Consider the following 27625-nt stretch of genomic DNA (forward strand, 5'->3'; position numbering starts at 1 on the left):
AATGCAGTAATTTGCGGGCCGCGACAGGGGTGAAGTCATTAATCGAGGTGGCCTAAACATTAATTAAAAACCGTAAAGTGCATTTGCCCACAAAATGTTAACCTACCACAAAACTGAATATTCTAACCTGTCTGATTTTTCATTCCCTTGCTTATTTCCTTCCAGGCATTCTGTTTTACGTTGTTGCAATAATACTTGTGGGCCTTGCCGTAGAGGAAATTACGTTTTTGAATTAAACTGATAAGATTTTCCGTGTCTATTACCAGTGAGGTGAATAAAAACAACTTCGCGACTCTATGCAGGAAACAGCCGATTTGCCAGCAGCCAGCTGATACACATGCCGCCAAACAGCCGACCGAAAGATCCCGATCGTTTACGAAGTTGAACGAATGTTGATAGCCAACTGGGTGTTGAGGGAGGCACACATAGGCATTGCAATACCACGTGTTGGCATAAAATTGAAAGTTATTTTTAATTTTACCTTTATATGAGCTAAACATTGTATTATCGTGTCACTCGTAATTATTACATCGCATTATTAGAACGTAGCACAAGGATGAGGAGACATCAAATAAAATTCTCGCGGGGAAAGAAACTGTTTACGTTTAGATGTGCTAGCGTTGCTACTGCACCTTTATCTCTCCCACGTAATACCCCGGATACATTTCCATGCACTAATTTCTACCAACTTCGAACCTGTGTTTCTTTTCTTCATTACCTATAGCATGAAGAGGATTGAAGCGGGAAAATAAACTCAATACTGGCTTGGCCATGCGGTACTTGTGAAACAGCCAGAAACTACGCCCGTTGCCGTGACAACCAGTAGGAATGCAGGGGCGATTTAGGCCTAGGTTCTAAGAATCTCTTAAGAGTAAGTTGCTAGATTTCCCATTTGCTGCCGTTATCCTTGAAGCAGGTGTCAGGGGTGTGAGGAAGATAGAAAGCACATGCTAACAAACTAGTACACGTCTTGTCTTTGCTTCTTGTAAGCCTAAGCTACGGATTGCCAAGCATAGTGTAGCGTCGTAATTAGTATGAATAGGAGTAGGTGAAGTTACTTGTACTTGTAATATCAACGTACAAGCTTTTTTAAAAAAATGAAAATGAGCGCAACTCAGAGGAAAGAGATCAAGCGAAAGGCACTAACAATAAAAGACAAAGTGGAGATTATAAGGAAAGTGGCGTCATCTACACTTTCTCGTGTTGCTTTGGCAAAGGAGCTGGGGATGCCGCCGTCTACTTTGAACGATATTATAGTGAAGAAAGAAGAGATCTCTGCTTCTGCAGGGAATACTTCAGCAAATTGTAAGGAAGTTAAATCTGAAAAGTACGATGAAATAGAACAAGTTCTGCTAATATGGTTTAAACAGCAGCGAAGTTTAAACATACCGTACCTTTCAGTGGGACTATTGTGCAGGAGAAAGCCTCATGCAAATTAAGGGTACCTTTTACCGCGTCGAGCGGTTGGCTGGAACGCTTTAAAAATCGAGCCGGCATCGTTTACAAAGCCGGCCCCGTGGTGTAGGGGTAGCGTGCCTGCCTCTTACACGGAGGCCCCGGGTTCGATTCCCGGCCAGGACTGGGATTTTAACCTGGACCTGGTTCGAGGTCCACTCAGCCTACGTGATTAGAATTGAGAAACTATCTGACGGTGAGATATCGGCCCCGGTCTAGAAAGCCAAGAATAACGGCCGAGAGGATTCGTCGTGCTGACCACACGGCACCTCGTAATCTGCAGGCCTTCGGGCTGAGCAGCGGTCGCTTGGTAGGCCAAGGCCCTTCAAGGGCTGTAGTGCCATGGGGTTTTTGGTTTTCGCTTACAAAACAATTTGTTGCGAAGCAGAGAGTGTAAGTTCGCAGGGAAGGGAAGTGTGGAAGGACATGGTTCTGCCTGCTAAAATAATCAAACCTTGCAACGTTTTTATATAACTTAATATGTTCCCTTCTCTTATCAAATATATTTATAATATGGTATGTTCAATTATTTTACTTTATCTCTAAAAATATTGTCATGATAATCAAATTTTTATATTGTGGCTTTCTGTAAGCAGCTCTTATATATATCAGCCTATTTCGGTATTGTTCACAAACAAGGAAATCTGTTGGCTGTGTGTTTCACATGTATTTCAAAGTACAGAATAAGTTTTTGGGCATTACCCCTTTTAAGAAGTTTCCTGCTTAAGAAGTTTTTTTCTTGCAGTCCCTTGAAAAACTTCTTAACAGAGTTTCACTGTATTTCAGAAAATTAACCAACAAGGTGCATTTACATTATTCCAATAATGCTCTTGTATAAAACAATTCAAATAATGCTCTTGTATAAAACAATTACAAACATAACCTCACGCAACGAAAGAAAAACACGATTCAAAGACGAGGAAAAATTATGCTGGCTCCCCTGTGCAAATGCTTTATCTTTTGGATTACTGTACTGTCTATATTTTTAGGTGCCTTGTACTGGCATGGGAAGTGCTCGACACCCTTAAAACATCGTGGCTTTTCGAACTTTCCTATGACAGGGGAAGGAAGTCTCTCTCTTCCGTGTGCAGTGTGCACTGCATAGCAACACATAACATTTGCCGGCTGGCAATTTTTTCCTTTAAAACCTTAAGTCTGGCCTCAGCATTTCAAAAAATAAAACAAACAATGCAGTTTCATCGGCACTGACAATAATATTTGGTGCGCACGAATTGATTATACGCTATAAGCCACGCTTTTTCGCCAATTGTCTACATAGCCAGTGTTCGCAGATTCTACCTTTCCGCACACTGCCTGCTACGTGATATTGTGAATTGTGGCGTTCCTAAAAACACCAAATACAAAATAATTACGATTCCGCTCGTACACAGCGGATATGAAGCACTCTGTAGACACGCCGAAGTAGGTGAAAGTGCGCAAAGTTACCCGTTCACGTTCCGCAAGACGCGCTCTTTCATGACGGAGAAATTTTGAATTTAAATGACTCTGTAAAATACTTTTATTTTAAATGTAAAGGCAGTTTTGAATTAAAAGTATGAATTTCGGTAACGGGACCGACATTGTTCTTCGAATTACGAATCGTGCGTATTTCGAATTAAACAACATGGAAAACCGTACCTCATGTTTCCGGGAACGAGACTGCTTCGAATTAGGGGAGATTTTGAATTAACCGATTTTGAATTATCGAGGTTCTACTGTATTACCTTTTCATTTTAGTACCTTTAAAATGGTATCCATAACTGCTATGAAAAGAAGAGGTGATAAGGCACTTCCCTGTTGTATTCCTTTGGTTGTATTGAACCATTCAGTGTGACCATCTCAAATACTGACACAGCTATAGCAATTAGTAGATAGCATTTGGATCTTCTTAATAAGGTACTCTGGTATACCAAGTTTTTTAAGACATTTCCAAATAGTTGATCTAGGAACATCATCATACGCCTTTTCAAGGTCCATTAATACAATAATTAGGTCTTTTCCTCTTTTCCAATGTTTCTCTGCCAACATCCTCAAAGCAAATATCAGATCTGTTGCGATTCCTCCAGCCTTAAAGCCATGTTGTTCCTCTTCTAAGATAGGCTCTAGTATATTCCTTACTCTGACTTCAATGATCTTCTCCATAATTTTAAGGCCATGTGATAGGAGGGTAATGCCTCTAATTTTCACTTTTCCTTCTACTCCCTTTCTTAGAGATAGGAACTATCATCCCTTTTACCCAATCTTCAGGTATTTTGTTATCCTTCCATACTGTTCTGAGAACTCTATACAGCCAATGTATTCCTGGTGGGCCAGCAGCTTTAATCATGTCAGCTGTAACTTCATCAGCTCCTACTGACTTACCACTTTTCTTGTGGAGAGCTTGCTCTACTTCGGTCCATGTAATTGGGATATCTTCCTCTATTGTTTTCTGTCCTACATCCTCAGAGATCTCCCTAGGGCCATTTACGAGCTTGTCAAAATACTGTCCCATTGTATCCCTGTTATCTTTCATATTGCGAAGTATATTCCTATCTGTCGTCTCCAGAGCTGTAACTGCTTCTTTATCTGATCTTTTATTTTTTACTATTCCATATATCATTTTCAGATTCCCTTTACTGTCTTCTTCCAGTTTAGCTGTGAATTCTTGCCAACTTCTCTTTTTCTTCCCATACAATTCTCTTGGGCTTCCAACTTCCTGTATCTATATTCTTTCGCCATCTCTTCCAATTTATTGTTGTCTATTAGGTCGCTGTTGATTCTTCTGTCACACTTAGCCACATCAAGAGCTTTTCTGGCTTTATTCCTTTTCATTATGGCTTCTTTCACTTTATCGTTCCACCAAGATGTTCTTTTTTCTCCAACTCTTCTGCTTGTTCTTCCACATATTTTATCTGCGCTACCAACCAGACTTGCCTTAAAAACATTCCATTCTTCATTACCTTTCTTTGTGTCTTGGTATTTTAGCTCTGTTTTCCTCTTGAAACTGCTGTTTGACTTCCAGATCTTTCAATTTCCATTCTTTAATTCATGGTTTTTCTCCTTGTTTACTTTAATAATAGGTTTTGTGACTCTCAGGTCTGCAATGAGGAGTCTATGGTCACTATCAAGACTCTCACTAGGTATCACTTTTACATCATGCACCTTTTCTCCACTTGGCCTATCTGTGACGATAATGTCTATACTGATCTATACTGACCATCCCACCTGTACCTCGTTATCTTGTGGCTATCTCGCTCCTGAAACTATGAGTTCTTCACCAGAAGTTGGTTTCATGCACATAGATCAATAGAAGTTCACCCTCCTAATTTCTATTACCAAATCCATATAGACCAATAATTCCTTCATATCCTGACCTATTAGTTCCTACTTGGGCATTAATCCCCAATTATCATTATGTTCTCTTCATCAATGATGTCCTCTAGTTTTTTTTAGGAAGCTTGCTTTTTGGTCATCACTACAACCCTGCTGGGGAGCATAAACTTGGATCACAGTTTGGGCTTCTCCATTTAGGCATATTTTAGCTTTGATTAATCTCTCATTGATGAATGAGATGTCTTTATGGAGTATAAAACCAACTCCACTCCTTGCCACTGCAGGATTACCACTCCAGTATAATTTATATCCATCCTCTTAACATTCTTGTGTTGCAACCTTTCCATTTGGTTTCACTTAGCCCTAGGATGTGAATATGTCTATGGTTCATTAAATCCACGATTTCGTTGCATTTTCTTGTTAGAATCATAACATTTAAGGTTCCAATTCGAAGCTTATTTCTATGATCTGTTCTTCTCGTGCATCTTGAATGAACATCGGACAAGACGTCATTAGTTCCAAGAGTACGTGAAGTACTGTCATTCAGAATATTTTTCTTTCCGAGGCTTGTTTTCGTTTTGAAAGCAACTGCATTGTACTCCTGTACTGACTTGCTAGGCCTAATGTACTGGAGGATTTTCTTTCAGGGTGGTCTCCCTTAGCCTTTGGTAGTCCCCTGCCTCACTACTAGGCAGCAGCTGATGAATTGAATTTGTGTGTTATTTCCCACAGAAAGGTTTCATCTTATCCAACCTTCTACGAGAAAACTCCTCTGCTCGCAGCTATTGGTTTTCCCTTAGTTTGCCTGGTTTGGTATCGGCCGCCAGACCCTCGGCCAGACAGTTGCAGGTAGTACTGTCTACTGTCGCATACGGTAGCAGAATATATTCCGACCTGACTATCATGGTTTTCCAGTATTCATTTTAAATATACAAAAGCTAGACATATGGCTATAAAAAATACCATACATGTTTTACAGCAGGCATTAACTCAAATTTTATTTTACATTTTGCATGGCTTGAAATTTTTCAGTTTATTTAGTTTTCTTTTTAGTTGATTTCTGTTGACTGTTATTAAATTTATGACCAAACAAAAACAAAGTTAATGTTTGTACTGCACTTCATGGGGACACTGGATGTTTCCACCCCAAGCACATACGACGGTCTGTAAACACTCGGGCATATTGTTCACAAGTTGTTGGATGGCCTCTGCTAGGGTGCGATAACTCTCCTCCGTTAAATGTTCTCAACCATGCCAAGGTAATGGTGTCACGTCTGATGATCCTTCCATACATGTTCATTAGGATTTAGGTCACAACTACCTGCTGGCCAGTCCAGAGTTCGAAACCAAACTTCCTACAGATATTCCATCACACAGTGAATGGTATGAAGGCAGGCATTATCATGCATCAGCAAGAAATTCTGGCCAATGAAAGGTTCAAAGAATGGTCCTCCAGGATCTCTTCAATGCACCTTTGGTCACCGAGTGCCCCCAACTCAGTGCAGACTTCATTGTTGAAATGAAATGGCGTATGGCTTTTAGTGCTGGGAGTGTCCGAGGACATATTCGGCTCACCAAGTGCAGCTCTTGTGATTTGACGCCCGTAGGCGACCTGACTTCATTGTTGATGTTGCCTCACACTATCACAGAGCCGCCTCCCGAGTCCTCCAAGAGAAAGCAATGGCGCTATACCTCTTTCCAGACCTCCTCCACACTCTCTCTTACATCAGGAGACCTGAGATTAAAGCAATACTCATCAATGAAGAGAACAGAGGCCCACTGGTCCTGGGTCCATCCTAGATGCTGCCTTGTGAAATGAAGGCTCATTCCTCTGGGTACAATAAAATTAACAAACAAGTTAAGACAGCAAGCTAGAAAACTGTACGATTCGTATATGAATCACTATGCATTGTAGGGTGAAGATTAAACTTGCCAAGTTCACATGTAGGCCTTAGTGCAATTGTGCTTGTTTTAAAAGCATAGTGTGCATAAAACTCTTAACTAGCAAATAAATTTCTAGGATAATGCTCCTTTCTTATGGTTGTGCTTACAGCCAATTATTTTTTTTTTGTGTTGGAAAGTGCATCTAGAACCTATGTTGGAGGCAGAAGAGGGAAAGAGGAAAATGTGTGTATAAACATTAAAGATTCTCACAGAGAAACAATTCAAAATATGTTTTCATGAGGTGCCTAGTCTCAATATTAGATTATCACTCCAATTTACCTTTCTCATTTCCTGTTCAACGTCCCAAGCAGCTTCCAGGTACACAACAATAAAGAGAGCCACTCTTTTCTCTCATACCAATGAATATTATACCAAAAATTTTACACCAATGTCATAACCTACTGGTTGCCATAAACTGTATAGACACACATGAATCAAATACACATAAAAGAAAGACATGGGTCCAAGATTCTGCATGTGGCCATCACTTGGATTCATGTCTTTTTTTTTATGAGTACTCTAATCCATGCGTGCTTCCACAGTAAGTTGCTGCTCTCCATCTGTTTCCTATACATATCTACTTTACTTCAGTTAGTGTTCTTACCTGTGCATTTAACCTGTATAAATGTACTATTAATTAGCGTCTCTCCTCTAAGCATTTCCAATAAGGTTATATACTCACCAGTTCAAATGGCACACTCGGCCATTGCAATCAAATGTGTCGATATACGACATATCTTCTCCAGAGAGCTCAAAATCAAAAACTTTGAAATTCTGCTCAATTCGAGACTTGGTGACCGACTTTGGAATGGTGATATTGCCACGCTGTATCTGTTCAACAGAGAAATACAGTAAGTACTATGTGTTGTGATACTATTCTGTAACAATAACTGGATTCAAACTGAATTTTGATGTCTCAATGTAATATGAAAAAATATAAAATATTAGAATCGCATTCTATGCTAGAGTGGAGTGAAAAAGAGGACTTCACTAAAGTAAGTTCCCAATTTCCAAGTTTCTTAGTATTTAAACAGAAATAAACATAAATGTATATACATTTCTAAATACAATAAAACCTTGTTAAGACGTTTCTGCACAAGACAACAAAACTGAACGTTTCAAGCAAGAAAACATACTAGTGAATATACGAATAACAACTATCCAACAGGGATATGGAAACACAAGATCAGATTTTTTCAGACATGAATGCATTTTACGTTGTGTATCCGCGGGTACAGTGAAAACTTTATCTACCATTTCTAAAGATGAGATTAAAGTATTAAAAGGTGTGAAAAACATGAGAACAAATATGGAAACCTTTTCTGCTAAGGCTTATAAAATAATGCACTGAAAGATGTGAAAACACCAAACAACAAACATGATAACATATGCACGGGCAGCCAATAAAAATATCCAGTATTATTACAGATCACACTCTTTCTAAAACAAATGTTAGTAGAAGCCTTTTATTTCAGAGCAGTGGGTTATTAAACATTATTTGCTGGTCACACTCTTAGACAATGAATTGCAGGTTACACCCTCCCATGTGCGACCGGGAGGAATCATTCATTGACTGCCATTTTGAAAAACTTTGACCATGGACCAAGTCGAAACTCAAAGGTGGGAGTTCAACATTCGCGACCTCTGCACACTTAAAGATGCGGTCCAGTCCACTTTCTGAAAGATTTTAATTTTGTCTTCATTAGTAAGGAATATCACTTTTTCTGTATCCATAACTAGACTATCACAAGACAAATATGGACCACGCTAGTCAATTTCACAACATATTCCTAATCCTGATATAGGCTACTGTATCACGCGACAAAACTTCACTGTACGTTTCTTTCACAAGGGATGACAAACAACATTTTCAGGGCTAGGAAAAATAAATAGTATTTATTTCCTCAGATCTTACAGTAATTAAACTAACTGATCCTTTCAAGGAACACATTAACTCCAACCTAAGCTATATATTAGTAAAATTAATATTAAATTAAATTAAGCAAACAAAAAACAAAAAACAAAAAAAACAAAAAAAAAATTAGGATAAATAATCATTACCACAGCAAAATAGCCCCTGGCCAACCCCTATTGGAGATCTACCCGCCATGGCAATAAGTCACCAAACTAACATAAAACAAAATTGAATAATTGTAATTACAAAGTTACATGACAACATCAAATAAGGCAACAATTAAGCAACAGCAAAACAAAACAGAAATTAACCTCCTATTCATAGAAATAGTAGCTGGCAACATAGCATTAGTAAAAGAAATACCTTCCGGCAAAACAAAACAATAAGAATGGCACACCGGCATACCATGGAAGGTTAATGGCCTTCCCTCACCCTGCTGTGACAGCGAAACCCGGCTATTCCTGTCCCCCTCGCACATCATGCGTCCGAGTGAGCAGCCACTGTCAATACTCAACCTGTTTGCTTAGGCTAGGAAAAATATCATACTCTTAGTAAGCGGTAATAGTGAAAATTTGTGATACGACAGGTATGTTTATATGTTCCCAATCCAGATATAGGCTACCGTATCAAGCGACAAATATTCGCTACACTTCACTGTACCACTCAACACAAATTTCTAATTTCTGAATCGAATGCGAAATGCAAGCACAAATAGACTGTTATTCAGCAATCTTGCTGCTAATCAGCAAGCAAAACTGAACATTCCTGAGGCTAACGGCTTGCTCCACGAACGTGCAACTTATGCTGTGAAGTTCAGGAATTTAAGGCCTTTTTCCATAATCACGCAACTGTGGCGACGGATCTTACCCAAGTTGGAAATCACGTCTGTTTCACAAGGGATGTTGAGTAACATTTTCAGGGATAGGAAAAATTTAATCGTACTAAGCGGTAATAGCGAAAATTTGTGATGCGATAAGCGAGGTATTTTTATATAGATTTAATGTGATGAGAATCGGGACTTCGAATTTACGACGTGCTAAGCGGGAAAACGTGTAAATGAGGAACGCACTTACGAGGTTTCACTGAATTTGAATATGATTTGATAAAATCTGATACTCTGCAAATAACCTTACTCCTTGTGGGTGGGGTTAACTTCCAGTAAGTAACCAGGGGAACCTGACCCCTACAGAGCGCGTCCCCAGGTGACGGATAGGGGGCTCCTACAGTATGTAGGGCTGGTTGAAATAACCAATACAACCCGCGGACCAACAGGTAGCCCAATTCCTGGGGGTTTTAAAATACTGGGACACCCTCTCTCCAGGGGTCATAAATATGGAGGGCCCTTGCCCTGGGTTAAGGGTGAAGACCTCAACGGCATCTACGGCGGAGAAGATGGACTTCGGTACGGCGGAGATGGCGGAAGAGGCAACCCATCCTTCTGGGGTGTACAGATGGAACCTACTGCCTTGTAGGACGAGGAAGGCATCCTCAAAGGCTAAGGGAGTAAACCCTGAAAGAAAATCCTCTTATGCGTTAGGCCTAGCAAGTCAGCAGGAGAGTATTGAGTATAGTTGCTTTCAATAAGAAAAAGAGCTTCGGAAAGAATATTATAGACCGGACTGACACGTCCTCTCAGACAATTGTAAAGTATGATGACCGTAAGGCTGATGATATACAATGTTCTGAAAGGAAACCCCAAATAAAAAAAGAGACCCAAATACCGAATTGGAACTATGAACATTCTATCATTAACTGGAAAGTTAGAACTCCTAGACATGATGGATAGAAGAAAAATATCAATACTGGGATTAAGCGAGACCAAATGGAAAGGGATTGGATGCAAGACACTTCGTGGAGGTTATAAATTATACTGGAGTGGACAGGAGAAGGTAGCGAAAAATGGTGTTGGATTCTTAATTAACGAAAGGACTGATGCTACAGCTGAAGTTATCTGCAAAAGTGATAGAATCATTAAAATGTCCATGAAACTGGAGAACACTAAGTACACCATCATACAAGTGTATGCCCCACAGACAGGCTGCAGTGAGGAAGACAAAAAGAAATTTCGGCAAGACCTGGAAGATACTGTTAATGAGGAAAATGTTGTTATTATTATTATTGGAGATCTAAATGCGCAAGTTGGGGTAGACAGACTTGGGTACGAGAACATCATTGGTCCACATGGATTTGGACAAAGGAACCCAGAAGGAGAACAACTATTAGATCTGTGCAGAAGAAGTGATCTTATAATCAAAAATACATTCTTCAAAAAAAGAGACAGTCACAGAATAACAAGGTACAGTTGGGATGGCCAGTATAGAACACTGATTGACTACGTAATCACAAATAAAGATGGTGGCAGGAACATCACAGATGTAAACGTCATCCCTAGTGAAAGCATGGACAGTGACCACAGATTGTTGGTAGTAGACTTCAAACATAAGACAAATGAAACGCAGAAACTTATTACGAAAAAACCAAGTTTAAAACTTGGAAGTTGCAAGAAGTCCAAATAAAGGAAGAATACAAACTAAGGATTCAACAGAGTTTGCCGAAGTGTGAAGTAACCAGCGTTAATGAAGAATGGAAGGCCTTCAAAGACACCTTTGTGGGAGAAGCCAAAAACCTATGTGGAGTTACAAGTTCTATCAAAAGAAAAAAGGAGACACCATGGTGGAATGATAGAGTAAAAACAGCGGTGAAAGAAAGAAACCAAATAAAGAAGCCACTGGACAAGGAGAAACAAAAACAGGGACAAGAACGAAATGAACAAGAAATACAAAGACTTCAAGGAGTATACAGGAACAAGAAACTTGCTGTAAAGAACATTGTAAGTGAAGAAAAAGAGAAGAAATGGAATGAGTTTGCAGACAAACTGGAAGAGGACAGTAGAGGAAATATGAAATTGCTATACAGAGTAGTGAAAAACAAGCGAAGGGATCAAGAGACCATAAAAGCAATAGAACGTGATGATGGAACTCTGGCACAAGAAGAGGCAGAAATTAAACAGGAACTCAAGATCTATTTCGAAAAGCTGCTGAATGGAGATACAGAAAACATAACGGATAGAGGAGAGCCAAGTCGAGGAACCACAACTGAACCACCAATTACATGGCTTGAGGTTGAAAATGCGCTCAAGAGCATGAAGAAAGGAAAGGCAGTGGGCGTAGATGAACTAAGTGCAGATATGCTGAAAGCAGCGGGAGTTCCAGGAATCCAATGGCTCTATAGACTGCTCAACAAGATATGGGAGGAAAATACTATTTCTGAGGACTGGAAGATGGGCATCATTGTACCTCTGTTCAAGAAAGGAAGCCGACGAAAATGTACTAATTACCGTGGTATCACACTACTGTCTCATGTCCTGAAAATATTGGAAAAAATAATAGAGACCAGAATCAGAGATATTGTTGAACCAATTTTGGAAGAAGAGCAGTATGGTTTCAGACCAGGAAGGTCAACTACAGACCTTATATTTGCAATTAGGATGCTAATGGAAAAATACTGGGAGAAGAACAAGCCTTTATTCCTAATATTTTTGGACATTGAGAAAGCATACGATAGTGTACCAAGGGAAAGAATTTGGCAATGCATGAAAGAACTTCAAGTGCGAGACAGCCTCATAGACAAAGTGAAAATGTTGTATAGTGGGAACAGAAGCTGTATTCAAGTAGGATGTGGTTTGTCGGACTGGTTTGAAACAAAGAGAGGAGTGCAGCAGGGCAGCTCATTGTCACCACTTCTATTTATTATTGTAATGGATGTAGTAATGAAATCTATTAAAAGGAAAGAACACGGAGATATCAAAGCCTTCACATTTGCAGATGATGTTGCGATCTGGAGTGACTCAGAAGATGAATTGGGAGAGAGAATACAAAGCTGGAATGAGGAGTTTAAGAAATATGGTTTAAACATCAGCAAGACCAAGACGGTGGTAATAATAATAATAATAATAATAATAATAATAATAATAATAATAATAATAATAATAATACTAATAATCGTATGGCCTCAGCTACCGTGTGCAGACATTTCAATCTGACGCCATCTGGCTGTCTGCTCGTCAATTTCGACGTTCCGTTTTACTCTAGGCCCCCACTAGATGGCAGACCGAGTAAACCGAAACTCTCTTGGGCGTCTATGGCTGAGATTTAATGAATTTTGTCGGGTAAACACGAAATGTGTCACCAGAGATCTTTAACATGCCGACATCGTACGACATGGAGTGTCGAATGGGGAAGGAGCAGAACCAATAGTCATGTTAAATGAAGCTCAACTGGACAGCGTTCCAGTTTTCAAATACTTGGGTAGCGTTATATCAAATGACAACCTAGCAAAACATGAGGTGAACAATCGAATCAATAAGGCAGCACAATTTTACCACCAGGTAAGACACCTGCTGTGGGATGAGCAAATACCCATGAAAACAAAAATGACATTGTACAAGTCCTATTATACACCAATTCTTACATACAGTCTCGAAACCACAACACTGACCAAGAGATAATTCCAAACTTCAGGCAGCTGAAATGAAATTCCTACGCACTATGATCCAGAAAACCAGGAAAGACAAGATTAGGAATGAGAAAATTAGAGAAGAAGTAGGAATAGACAATTCTCTCCTAAATAAAATTCAGATATCAAGACTGAAGTGGTTTGGTCACATGAAGAGGATGCCAGTAAACAGAACTGCAAGGAAGGAATTTGACAGAAAGGTAGAAGGAAGACTACCCGTGGGAAGGCCACGAAGGAAATGGATAGATTTAGTTAAGAGCGATGTAATGCTGAGAGGTCATGATTGGGACAAGTTGGTGGAGGAAGAATGGTACAAGGACAGGATGAGATGGAGGAGGCTCATATACCATACCCGGGAAACTGGAGATGGTTTAGTATGATGATGATGAAAATCTGATAATATTCTTTCGTAGTTTATAAATTTATTACTCAAAATTAGTTTTGGCAGACTGAAGAACCTAACAGTTATAAATTAACCGAGTTGAAACTGAGATCGGGGGTTCAGTTATCTGTTACGTGAAAACCATCTTGATTTTTCTTACCAACATGATGCATACAAAGGCTAAGTTACTGCAAACACATACAATTATTTATATACTAACATTTGTGCCCGATCTTCGCACAGGAATCTGCAGTGGATTACACGTTAGCTTCAGTAATTTATGCGAAGTAATATGGCTCTATTCACACGTTCAATGCAACATGTTAAAATGATATTTTCATACAAAAACGTGTGACAGTAACGTGAAATATAATGAAGCTGAAGAAGTCTAGAAAGAATTATGACTATTTCCGAATTTACTGTAGGGTACAGTTCCTGGTCCGAAATTGTGCAAAATTCTCCATGGTTCTCAGGTTGCATATTGTATCTCTGACCACTGGCATGGTGCTCTGACATTGATGATATCTCCCTTAATATTTGTCCTATTGAAAAGAGTAAAATGGGTCTTTAGTATTTCCCGTTGCCCACCTTGAAGTGACATGCGCATGTCCAAAGAGACTGACTACAAATAAAAATTTTCGTAATCATCTGCGTTATTATTCGTCGAATAATAAATATATACATGGCATAAAGGAGCGGAAATAACATATTCTTAAAGGTTTGTTATATACAGTCTTTTGACAGACCTAATGTTAACGAAAATATTTCAGAATAATCTTCCTATAAATACCAACTCCATGTGATTACTATGGCATCATATGCAACTGATAACATAATGAGCAAGTATAATACAAATACGTACTCTGGTTGAAATAAGTCCAGCTGTTTTCCACTTTTAGGAATATACAAACAGACAGATAACCAGACAGACACCAAAGGGAAGAAAGTTCTACCTCATGTTACCTCTGTGTTCAGATATACAGAGCAGTCCAGAAAAATTTAGATGCTCTTTGATAATATTACCATATTTACTCGCGTATTAGACCCCTTTTTCTCCCCCACAATTAAAACAGAACAAACAAGCAAACCCCATGGCATTACAGCCCTTGAAGGGCCTCGTCCTACCAAGCGACCGCTGCTAAGCCCGAAGGCCTGCAGATGAGGTGTCGTGTGGTCAGCACAACAAATCCTCTCGGCAGTTATTCTTGGCTTCCAATATGTGATAACCTCAAATTTTGTGCAGTGAACACGACTTCAAAGACCTATAAATTGTACATGTTAACATTCAACACTATTCTTTAACAAATGAATGTATTCAGAGTTTTACTGGCTATTGTTGTTGGAAGGCAGTATTTCTAAATTTAAAAAGAATAAATGGTGAACACATGAATTTTAGGCTTACATATAAAGTAAATATAGACCGTTTAATTACTCGTACATCACGTCATTAGTTTCATCTTGTTAACTCCTTTGATGAGGTTGACGTTGCTACGAAGATTCATCTTGCTTTATACTCGACTTCGTAGAGAGAAGGGATAAGGATATCATATTATGCAATATTGATACAAAAGAACATAATGACAGTCATTTGTGTCTGTCAGTTAAGCAGTAGGCCTACCACAAAGAAAACCTGATCACTGCTATCACTTCAATTATCGTACTCTTGTGCCGCCAACTTGAATACCTTAAACAGTGTATCTCGCTGAATTTAACCCCTAATTTTCTCAAAGGCAATATTAAGAAACATAGTTTTTTGCCTCAATCCATTAAAACTCACAATAAAACTAGTAAAATTTGGTTAAGAGAAGAAATCAGATTCTTATATAAGAAAAAATCCTCCTTAAATCATAGGTTATACGAAACTCACCTTGTAGCCTCTCTCAGGTGCTCAATGGAATCTTTTTCAAACCCAAGTCGATAATAAATTATTTACCAGAAAGAGCAAATCTTAAGAGAGAAAAAAATTGGATTTGCCCTTACAACAACCAGTTTAAAGTAACCAGAATAACCATGAACGGGACTGAACAATTTCATCCACCAGTTATAAATTTATCTAGGGTGCCTTTGAATGAAGACGAAAATTTGATTTTACCTAAAGGCCCCAAACATAACTGGCCTAACCTTAATGTGCTTAACACAGCCACTACCATGATCACAGAATCCAAACTAGCCATTAACAAAATGCCAATAGATCAACAAGACGAATTAAGATTCGATACAGAAGGGAAACTGAACAACAGTTTCTTTCCAAACAATTCGATTAACCCCACTAATAACAAAAACAAGGATTTAATTGCCAAACAAAAACGCTTATATGCACTTTAAAAAAAAAGATCAGTGACAACGATCTTATCACTAAAGCCGACAAGGGTAATACAACCGTTGTAATGGAGAAAAATGAGTACATTAACAAAACAAAGAAAATCTTTATGGACAGTTCATTTTCTATAGTTAAAAAGGACCCCACTCAGAGAATTCAATGATTACTCAAACAGACCCTAAAGAACACCCCGTACCTAATTACAGATCAAGAAAAAACAAAATTAATAATCATAAATCCAACCCTTCCTAAGATACACAAGGCCACTGTCCTCATTCGCCCAATCATCAATTACAGACCAAGCCCTTTATACAATATATCTCAATTTATCCAAAAGTTTTTGAGGAAGAATTACCAATTTATGTACAACAATCCATTAAGAACACCACAGAACTAATAAATTTAAAAAGTTCAACATCCAACTCCCTTCATTCTTTTGATATCGTGAATATGCTTCCCAGCACACAATTATAAAAGTTATATCCTATTATCGAAAATAATTTAAATATAGCCATTTAAGTCAATTTAAAAACCAGGACTTCATGTCCTGTGAATAACAATTTCTTCACTTTTGATAACATCATCTATCAACAGGAAGGTTTGGCAATGGGCTCACCTGCCTCAGGTATCTTAGCAGAAACTACCTAGATTTCTACAACATCCTAAAATTGACAACAACAAAAACTTTGACAATATGGGCTAGATATGTAGATGATATCTTAGTAATTATGGATGAAAAACAGTCAACACTGCTACCACTCTTCTCAGTCTTAATGTTGATTCATACATTAAAAACACACTGGAATCCGAAAATAATCAAAAAAATAAACTATTTAGATTTAACCAGCACCAGACACCCAACCTTTTTAAATTATAAGATCTTCAGAAAACCCACTCAAATTGCTTCTACAATCTGCCAAGACCCAATACATTCAAAGATTCAAACGAGCAACTTACAATAGCTTAGTTCAGCGAGCCTTTAATGTAACCATGTCTAAAAAAGATCTAAAAAACTAACTGAACACCATTCGAAGTATTGCTAATCCAATGGTTACAATAATTTTTTTATTGGAAGAATAATAAACAAATACAGACATCGTCCTTCGACCACATTAAGAAAAGATTTACTTAACGTCCCCTTAATTTCCACCATGTTTAATGAAGAGATCTGTAAAATCTCTAACATTTTTAAGAAACAACGTAAAAATAGCCTTTAAAACTAACAACAAAAATGCTGATATCTTCTACAATTCACATCAGTTAAGAGGATTAATAGTTTCTCAAAATCAGGAGTTTACACAATCAAGTGTAATAATTGCAATTTTTCGTATGTTGGACAGACTGAGGAGTTTCAACAAGATATTCAGAACATATTAACGGCCTAAGATATAACAAATTCTCAGCAGTAGATCAGCACGTGCAAGATTACAATCATAATTTTACCAACATAGAGCAAGATATGGAAACCCATAAGATATTAAACAAAGGCCCCCTACTTGATATAACGGCAAATTGTTTTATACATTTAGATCAGTGTACAACCTTAATGACATTTAGGAGAAATCCAATATTCTATTTGACCTCATTATTATTTTTGGAAATGTTAATTTAACTAATCGTAAATAGATTTTTCATTCATTTCATGGTACCTTTCCGCAGCAATTACCCCTATTCCCGTACCCCTCAGCCCCGCCATAAAAAGGGCCCCTCCTCCCTTCCCCGTTTTCCCCTCTGTTCCTGATCTTCCCTACTCATGCTTCCCTCCATATTCATTATGCAATACATCCAACACACCACAGCGCAAAGTGAGTCACATATTTTCATTATATTTTTTAATTATATTTTTTGCTATTTGATCGGCCCCATTTTTCAACAGCCCTCGTACTAATTTGGCTTTTATTATTATTATTATTATTATTATTATTATTATTATTATTATTATTATTAATCAGTCCACTTGTTTCTGCAATGAACTGCAAATCTTTGCCACCTACTTCATAGAAATAATTTGACCTCCATGCGCAACTTTCACCTTCAGGTTTTAAGGACATCAAACTACAAGCTCTTTAACCCTTTCCCGCCCACATTTTCAGTCCACTTATTGCCAGATTTCAACCTACAGTATTATTTAGGAAAAATTGAAGCAGAGCACACTGTTTCAGAAAAAAGTTAAGTACACTGACTGACAGTGACAATGCAACACCAAGGAGGAGTGGTTCGAAAGGGATGAAAGTTGGGGAAAAAACAGAGACGGCACGGACGAATAATTGATGTTTATTTCAAACCGATATGCAGGTTACACAATGCGCACGGCATCGACTCAGTAGGATGTAGGACCACAGCGAGCGGCGATGCACGCAGAAACACGTCGAGGTACAGAGTCAATAAGAGTGCGGATGGTGTCCTGAGGGATGGTTCTCCATTCTCTGTCAACCATTTGCCACAGTTGGTCGTCCGTACGAGGCTGGGGCAGAGTTTGCAAACGGCGTCCAATGAGATCCCACACGTGTTCGATTGGTGAAAGATCCGGAGAGTACGCTGGCCACGGAAGCATCTGTACACCTCGTAGAGCCTGTTGGAAGATGCGAGCAGTGTGTGGGCGGGCATTATCCTGCTGAAACAGAGCATTGGGCAGCCCCTGAAGGTACGGGAGTGCCACCGGCCGCAGCACATGCTGCATGTAGCGGTGGGCATTTAACGTGCCTTGAATACGCACTACAGGTGACGTGGAATCATACGCAATAGCGCCCCAAACCATGATGCCGCGTTGTCTAGCGGTAGGGCGCTCCACAGTTACTGCCGGATTTGACCTTTCTCCACGCCGACGCCACACTCGTCTGCGGTGACTATCACTGACAGAACAGAAGCGTGACTCATCGGAGAACACGACGTTCCACCATTCCCTCATCCAAGTGGCTCTAGCCCGGCACCATGCCAGGCGTGCACGTCTATGCTGTGGAGTCAATGTTAGTCTTCTGAGCGGACGCCGGGAGTGCAGGCCTCCTTCAACCAATCGACGGGAAATTGTTCTGGTCGATATTGGAACAGCCAGGGTGTCTTGCACATGCTGAAGAATGGCGGTTGACGTGGCGTGCGGGGCTGCCACCGCTTGGCGGCGGATGCGCCGATCCTCGCGTGCTGACGTCACTCGGGCTGCGCCTGGACCCCTCGCACGTGCCACATGTCCCTGCGCCAACCATCTTCGCCACAGGCGCTGCACCGTGGACACATCCCTATGGGTATCGGCTGCGATTTGACGAAGCGACCAACCTGCCCTTCTCAGCCCGATCACCATACCCCTCGTAAAGTCGTCTGTCTGCTGGAAATGCCTCCGTTGACGGCGGCCTGGCATTTTTAGCTATATACGTGTCCTGTGGCACACGACAACACGTTCTACAATGACTGTCGGCTGAGAAATCACGGTACGAAGTGGGCCATTCGCCAACGCCGTGTCCCATTTATCGATTCACAATTAAGTATTTATTTTCCACCTAGTCGATACAATGATTGCTTAAGGCAATTTTTAATGGTCAAAAGTGGTACATGTTTCGTATATTATCAACATCTTCAGCCACATAACACTGTTTAGATGAAAAATGTATAAAATTGACAAAGTAATGCTTTAGAGGAAGTGTCCTTAAAATTAACATAAGATTGACAAGATTAAAACAAACAAATAACTCAATCTTATGTTAATTTTAAGGACACTTCCTCTAAAGCATTACTTTGTCAATTTTATACATTTTTCATCTAAACAGTGTTATGTGGCTGAAGATGTTGATAATATACGAAACATGTACCACTTTTGACCATTAAAAATTGCCTTAAGCAATCATTGTATCGACTAGGTGGAAAATAAATACTTAATTGTGAATCTATTGAAGTGCGATACGGACCATGAAGCTGATTTTATGTAATCCCATTTATCGTTCGCTACGTGCGCAGCACAGCGGCGCATTTCACATCATGAGCATACCTCAGTGACGTCAGTCTACCCTGCAATTGGCATAAAGTTCTGACCACTCCTTCTTGGTGTTGCATTTGCTCTGTCAGTCAGTGTATAATAAAAACTGTTGATCACTTCTTCTTCTCCTTCTTTCGGTGCATATCCGTTTAGGATGTTGGCGATTATGATGGCTATTTTCGTCTTGTTTGTGGCAGTGCGGAACAGTTCAACTGATGACATATTGCACCAGCCTCTAAGATTGTCCAGCCAAGATATTCTTCTTCCAGGACCTCTTTTGCTGTTGATTTTCCCTTGGAGTATTTTTGGAGTAGGTTGTATCTATCTGTGTTACAAGGTCCATGTTTCTACACCATATAAAAGAACAGAAAATACATAACAGTGCAGAAGTCTGATTTGAGTCCCTAAAGTTAGATTGTGGCTTTTAACACGTTCAGTACCTGCTTCTGAGCGGGACACTTCAATGCCTGGACCAGCCATTTTCATACCCAGCCCTCTTGACGTGCATCACTTAATACAATTTACAATTACTCCTAAACTATAAATGTTAGAAAAATGATACTGTGTGCTTACCTCTAGTAAATATTTAGGGTGTGATATCTGGTGTCACAGGTTTCAAAATACGTCTAATTTTATACAGCCAATCTGTATTTTCGGCATAATGATTACTGTCACCGAAGTGAAGAAATGAAAGAATATGAAGGAAGCGTGTTCGGAACATTGTATTAGAAAATATCTGAGGATGAAAAACAGGGTCTTCGGTCCAGTACATTTTTATATCAGGATTTTGGACTGTTTCCACGATTGCATGATCGATTTCTTTGTGAAAGGCCGGAGCACCGCACTTATCACTTGACTCGTGTATAGATTGGTCAGCTCACACACATAACTCAAAATATCCTGCTTATTTTCTATTTGAATGTTTATAGCTGAATTCTCTGTAAATGATGGAACGGGCGGACAATAACTAGGATGATATGCATCAGGCACTTCACTTTCTCTATAGGACTATCGGATTCGGGAATCTGAACTTCCTCGTCACTCTCACTTTTACTATCTGAGTACTTCAGGAATAAGTTCATCACCAGGATCATTGTGAACAATATCTAATAATTAATCTTCCGTAAGAAATTTTGTTTTATAAGCCATTATACTACACTCGGCAAGAACGACACGCACTGCATTGGAACCTCAAGTACCATCTTGACGCGCGAGGAAGTGCCGAGATATTTCCGCTAAAACAGCTGAGATAAACACGAGCCCACTCAATGCGAGGGTTATCTCAACAAGGTCAATCAACTTCCTGCTACAACCAGTAACGCTGACTAAGGTGTAAGAATGCATAGATGACTAATATAAACAGCACTGCTTCCCGCGGAACATTAAACGTCTTACGCCGTCCACGGCCCGCAGCATAGGAGCAAGCTTAAACGTCTTACGCTGTCCACGGTCCGCAATGAGTTAAACACATTACTCATTTTGTAGAACATACTTCTTGCTTTTCCAATGCGTACCTTGACTTCTTGTGAGCAATCCCAGTCTTCATTTATTATGGTTCCAATGTATGAATATTGTTTTACCCTTTCTATACTCTTGATTTATAACCAAGTTTATTCCGGAAATATTTTCCTTACTTATAACCATGAGTTTTGTCTTTGCGGTGTTTATTTCAACCCCGTATTGGCTGCTGACTCTTACAATTCTATCCATTAGTGATTGTAGCGCTTGGATAGTATCAGCAAATACAATTGTATCATCAGCATACCAGATGTTTAATCTCACTCCATTTATCAAAGTTCCATCTTTTATATCTTCCAAGGCTTCTCTAAATATGTATTCTGAATAAAAATTAAATAGTATAGGTGACAAGATACATCCCTGCCTCACTCCTCTCAGAATTTTGACTGCTTCGGTGTGTTCTCCTTCAACACGCAGTACCGCTGTTTGATTCCAGTACAGCGTCTTGATGATTCGCAGATGTCTTTCCTCCATTACAACATTTCTCAAAATATCCATCAATTTTTCATGTTTTACACAGTCAAAGGCTTTCTGGTAGTCTATTAAACAAGCAAATACATTCTTATTTACATCTCTACATCTCTGAAAGAGGACCTGCACACTGAACAAAGCTTCTCTCATACCTACTGCTTTAATAAACCCAAATTGATTAGGGGCTATCTGATCTTCACACAGTCTGTATATTCTTCTGTGTATCACTCTCAAGAACACTTTCAAGAGATGACTCATCAAGCTTATTGTGCGGTAATCTCCACAATGGTTTGCGTTTTGCTTTTTTGGCAAGGTGATGAACTCTGATTTGAGCCATTCCAATGGATCATAATGTATTCAAATTTTCAATAATATTAGAAAACATACCATCACATCCATTTCCGTATTCATCGAGTCATAAAGTTGTTGGTTCAAACCTCCCCCCCCATTGTGGTACACGACACAAAGGTAGGTTCTATTTGTCACATTCTCATGTTGTATGAATCCCTCTAAACCAATAACAGCGCGATTCTGGAAGTGGAATGTATACTGTATATCAGCTTCTATTTCCCCTGAGCAAGTGCCTTCACATTCTGTATCTATGTTTCCGGAATGTGCCTGTTTGAATGCTGCATATATATATATATATATATATATGCATGCAAGTGGCTATCTCACTGAGTAGTTTGTCTCCTAACATTTGTCAAAAATAATATATTTCTCGTAATACTCTTTCGAAATTATGGACAAGTTCAACATCATCCATATAATCATTCGGAGTAACAAAACTAAATATTTGTGTTAACTGAAATGCTGCAGCATCGCAATGAGATCTGAATTCGCGTAATCCGTTTTCACTTACATCACTGTTATCACTAAAATTGTTTTCGTCGATATGTTATTCCCTCACTCAAAATTCACCTCCACCCCTACTCAACGATTCTGTGTCACTTTCGTCGCCTATATTCAGCTCAGTTTCAATATCCGCAGTATTCAATCCTGCCATGTTTACGAACGAAACAGCTGTCCCGCGCTTGCGGAAGTTCAAGACCGTTTCCTAGGCGACGTCAAGATAAGACTATAGCTCTTCTTTCACTTCCTAAGACTTGTAGATCGTACTGCGTATTCATAATTGCCTCAAACACTTCAAAGCCGAAGAAAACAAAAAACTATTGCATAGCACGCGTAAGTGTGCAGATAATGCAGCCGGGCGCCTTCGGGCGCTAAGTACCGGAAGGCAAAGTGAAGAGTCTGGCGCTATCGGGTGCTAAGGGCGGGAAAGGGTTAAACGGCATCAATGTAACATGTTTGTACATTATTCACTGCATGTGCGTAACTTAATTTCTAAACGCCACTGCTACCATATACTGACTTATAGCTATCAGAACTTTGTAACGAATGATACGCAAGTTTTAAGAATATTCAGCATCCAGATTAATCAACTTGAATCATCCTTCACCAGCAGTTAAGTGCCCGATTTTAATGCATTTTGTGCATAATATAAAACTTTTATCACCATTGTGACTATTTTTCATCTTCAACTTTTAACATTTAGCATCAAACGACAAATTTTTATGGCACATATACACCGTATATGGACCATTTGATATGTTGTGCAATTTGTGTTATTGGCTGATGATGACCTTGTTCTTAGGTCAAAACTAGTACCAAATTAGTGTTCATTTGTAATGTAAACTGCATTGCAAAATTTTATATTGAAAAGGTGGCCCTGTTAAACTAAAAATTTTAATTTTCTACGTAATCACAGTTCAATACGGACCAATCAACATGAAATGCTACCGGCGTGTCTTCATTCCAAATGACATCTTCACGGCAATCGTAAGTATTTGAGATTCCGCCTTTTTGCAACTTACAAAATAGTTTCGTTGCCAACTACGTAGTAGTCCAAACAGTGAGAATCTATTCGCAAATGGTTCCTGGAGATGGTCTCTTATTCCCAGTTTGTGTATGTGTAGCAGAAGCCACCCCTGCTGAATAAAGGCATGCTGTAAAAAGCGTGCCAACCCACCGGCTGATAACTAGCGTATGTTACGCGTTGTACTTTCAAATGTAATACATAATGACTGGAAGCATTCTTTGGGTAACTGCGGCTATTGAAAGCCAGACTTTATTTGTAAGTATATTTCAAGCTTGTTCTCTACATTTATCATATCAGGATTTACCTAAACAGCCATAATTGAGATAAGAGAGATTGCATTGTTTAGGTTAGGTATGCTAGTAAGTGCCTGACTAGTGCTGAAGTTCTATGACTGAAGGAATAAAAATATATAACAGGAAAGCTTGTCACATTTATGGATATCCACAGGTGTGGCAGTAATGCGTTTTATTGTTGTAACGTTTAATTTTGCACGTTCGTTACCTCCATATTTTTTATTAATGCATAGTTTGTTGTTTGGCGTCCCAGAAAATCAAAACTTAGTGGGGAGCTAAAATCAATATCATTATTATTACCATTATTATTATCATCATCATCATCATCATCATCATTATTTAGGTACGTCGGCAAGTAAAACAATCGTTATGATTAGATTGTTTTTATCGCGCTTTAAACCTTCTCTCCAAATATTACGTAGGCTGTATCGGCCCGAGTTACATTTATTAAATGATCACTTTGTTAATGATATCGCCTGCTATATTAACAGCAACAACCGCAAATATTTCTTAACTAAAGTAAACTCGTTTCCTCATCCTGAAGTGGTGCAGCCCCCAATGGAGGGGAGCCGCATATACAATTTTTACCGCATATGAACTTTCCTGCCATTCTTAAATCTCGGGCAATGCCATACCGGGAATCGAACTCAGGCCCCCGAGAACGGCAGCTAACTGTGCTAACCATTACGTTGGCATACATTCTTAACTACAAAAAACAGACATATATCATGACTAATACACGCTTTAATTGCGTAGGTTGGGCACAAAACTATTCACCTATTAGTACGACGTCAGAGTTTCAGTAGGCCTATGCTACGGAGGAGACATTTCTTAACTACGAAACACAGATATACTGCATGACTGACGCGTGCTTTCATTGTGCGGGTAGTACAGATGTAACTATCCACAAATTTGTGTGATGTCATCGGAGCTGCAGTAAGGCTTGTACCCACTTCGAAGCAGAATCATTGTTCTCTGACGAATTACGTTGGGGGGGGGGGGGTTTGTATGCAAAAGGGGGACTAATACACGAGTAAGTACGGTAATATCTTTGGAACAAAATAACGTCCATTGTTTTCTCAACAGACGATAAAGATCACGCGAATGGCGCGACAATCTTGGCGCACGTTTTCCCGCAGATGAAAGTGCAGCAAAAAATGAAGTAAGATTGCCCTTCGAGCAACGCAAGGCCGTATTGAAGTGGTACTGGAAGTATGAAAACATGGAGGTACAACGGCAATGCCATAATGTGTACGGAACTCTGCCACCAACATGTGCAACTATTTATCGTACTCGGGATAAATTTGAAGCAGACTGTACTGTTCAAGATGTACACAAGAAAAGATCTAGCCGACCAAAAAACATCAACAAGTCCAGCTTCCAGCGCTGCTGTATTGCAACATTTTACTAGCTCACCTCAAAAATCTGTGAATCAGGGTGCATGTGAAAGTGCAGTCAGCCAATCAACCGTACGATGAATTCTGAAGGCTGCAAAACAGATAGTATACATTGCAGAAAGCTGCACGTTATGAACGAAGACAGCCCAAATCGAAGGATGGAGTACTGCAAGTGGTTTGAAGGCATGCTTCGCAATGATGAATGGTTTGCAGGGATGGTTATCTAGTCTGATGAGATGCAATTCAAACTGAATGGTACTGTAAACCGCCACACCTGTGTGTACTGGGCTCCTGAAAATCCTCATGTTCATGTGGACAAACATGTTAATCTACCTGGTGTTAACATGTGGAGTGCTCTGTTATCACGCGGTTTGATTAGCCCATTCTTCTTTGAGGTACCGTAACTGGTGAGGTGTATCTTCATATGCTGCAAACATCTATTTTACCTGCCATCTGAGAGATGGTTGGAAAGGAAAGACTTTACCTACAACAAGATGGCGTTCCGCCTCACTACCAGAGATGTCAGAGCCTACTTGGATGAAAATCTACCTGGACAATGGGTAGGTCAAAGAGGAGCTGTTGAGTACCCACCACAATCTCCAGCCCTTACACCTCTTGACTTCTACCTATGGGGGACCTTGAAAAATGAAGTTTATCGACAGAAGCTAGCTACACTGAACGAGCTACGAGAAACCATCGAGAAGTCCTTTGCGGCTATCACACCGGCAACAATGACAGCTGCAGTTCAGTCTGCAATTCAGCAGCATCGATGCCATTTGGCTGCTGATGGGGGTCACTTTGAACACACAAAATAACCTTCCCCGCGATGTAAAAACTGTAACGGTATGTAATTTTGTTCCATTAATATTGACTATCAAAGAGTGTATACATTTTTCTGGACCCCTCTTTATCAGCCAAGAGAAATATGATGCATCTCTGATTGGCTACTGTTATGGAACCTTCAAATAACTGTAGGTCTGCGAGGGCGTCCGTCAGCGGCTGCAGAGCATGAAGCCTGTAGGAAATAGTAATTTTCTCTATCATTAGAAGAGTAAGTGAAATTATGTACCTAACGAAAGTTATTTAAAATGGAGGGACATTTCACATATAGTCTATAGATTTTACATTAAATCAATAGTGTAAGAGAAAATTGATGCTTGCTTGTTGTTTAAAGGGGCCTAACATCTGAGGCCATCGGCCCACAAAAAATTGAAAAAGCTTTTCTGGTCTTCCTATACACCCCCACTCTATTCAGCGATTTTTATATGATATGCATATTAAAATCTGCTCCTGGATGAGTAGACTAAATGTGTAGTCTGGCCGAGATCTATTCAGCTGTTTATCCGTGAGTGTGGAACAAAAAGACAAAAAAGCTAAAACTACTGATACGATCTTAAATTGACCTGAAATGGATAAATATATCAAAATTTGGCAAAATAAATGACATTACAGACAACAGGCCCCCTAGAATTTTATTTATATATATTATAACCTTCCAATGTATGTCAGGATGAGATTGGTGAACGCATTGGAAGTTTATGTTGAGAAATAACGTCAATGAAATCTTATGTTCGGTTATCACATTTCCAGGTGAATTTGAGTTCAGTTGACTTGTCTAATTATGTGAACGGCATCGCTGAATTGAAGATAGCGGCGGATTGATAACAAGCTCTAAACCCCGTGGTGCCTTGGAAATATTGGTAGACGATTAAACATCGTGGAAGATAGGGCAGGATTAAATGACCACATTCCTCAAGTATAGTTACTGAAATGCATGAACGGCAGAATATCAATGACAGAATGTTACTGAGGCCCATGAAATGTGTGAATAATAAGTTTATATGAGAGGGCCATACCTTGTACATCTAGTCTCGCACGATTCGACGATCGAGATGAATAAATGAAACTGTCGATTACTAACCTAAATACAAGGCGGCAATTATTAAATAAGTTCCTTTGCTAGTACAGCTGATTTATACGAGATCATTACGCATTACGTGTCAAATGTTTCCAATTGTCAAGAACATATGGGAGCTGGAAGCAGAGAAGAATTCTAAAAGCAAACAGTCTGCGATTATTATGTAGTTGTAGAATTTGTTTTTGTCTCTGAGGAAGTTGACTTTCAATCTGTATCTTAGAAGGATCGGAAGCAAAAATTCGTAGGGAAAAGATTGTGTTGAAAAGATATATTAGCGTGATATTGGCATACTATAAACACTTATTATATTGTAAAACAAGATATCTTGTTATTGAAAGTGCA

The 27625-nt window shown here is 39.3% G+C and overlaps 1 protein-coding gene across 1 annotated transcript in view; it reads right to left on the reverse strand.

Annotated features, from left to right (window-relative positions):
* LOC136878917 (aldo-keto reductase family 1 member B1) overlaps positions 1 to 27625 on the reverse strand; it is a 71851-nt gene that overhangs the window by 6854 nt on the left and 37372 nt on the right. The window contains exon 6 of the mRNA XM_067152530.2: positions 7394 to 7542. Within this exon, the coding sequence (XP_067008631.2) occupies positions 7394 to 7542 (149 nt within the window). The remainder of the gene's footprint in view (positions 1 to 7393; positions 7543 to 27625) is intronic.

This window comes from Anabrus simplex, chromosome 8, assembly GCF_040414725.1.
Source record: "Anabrus simplex isolate iqAnaSimp1 chromosome 8, ASM4041472v1, whole genome shotgun sequence".
NCBI lineage: Eukaryota > Metazoa > Arthropoda > Insecta > Orthoptera > Tettigoniidae > Anabrus > Anabrus simplex.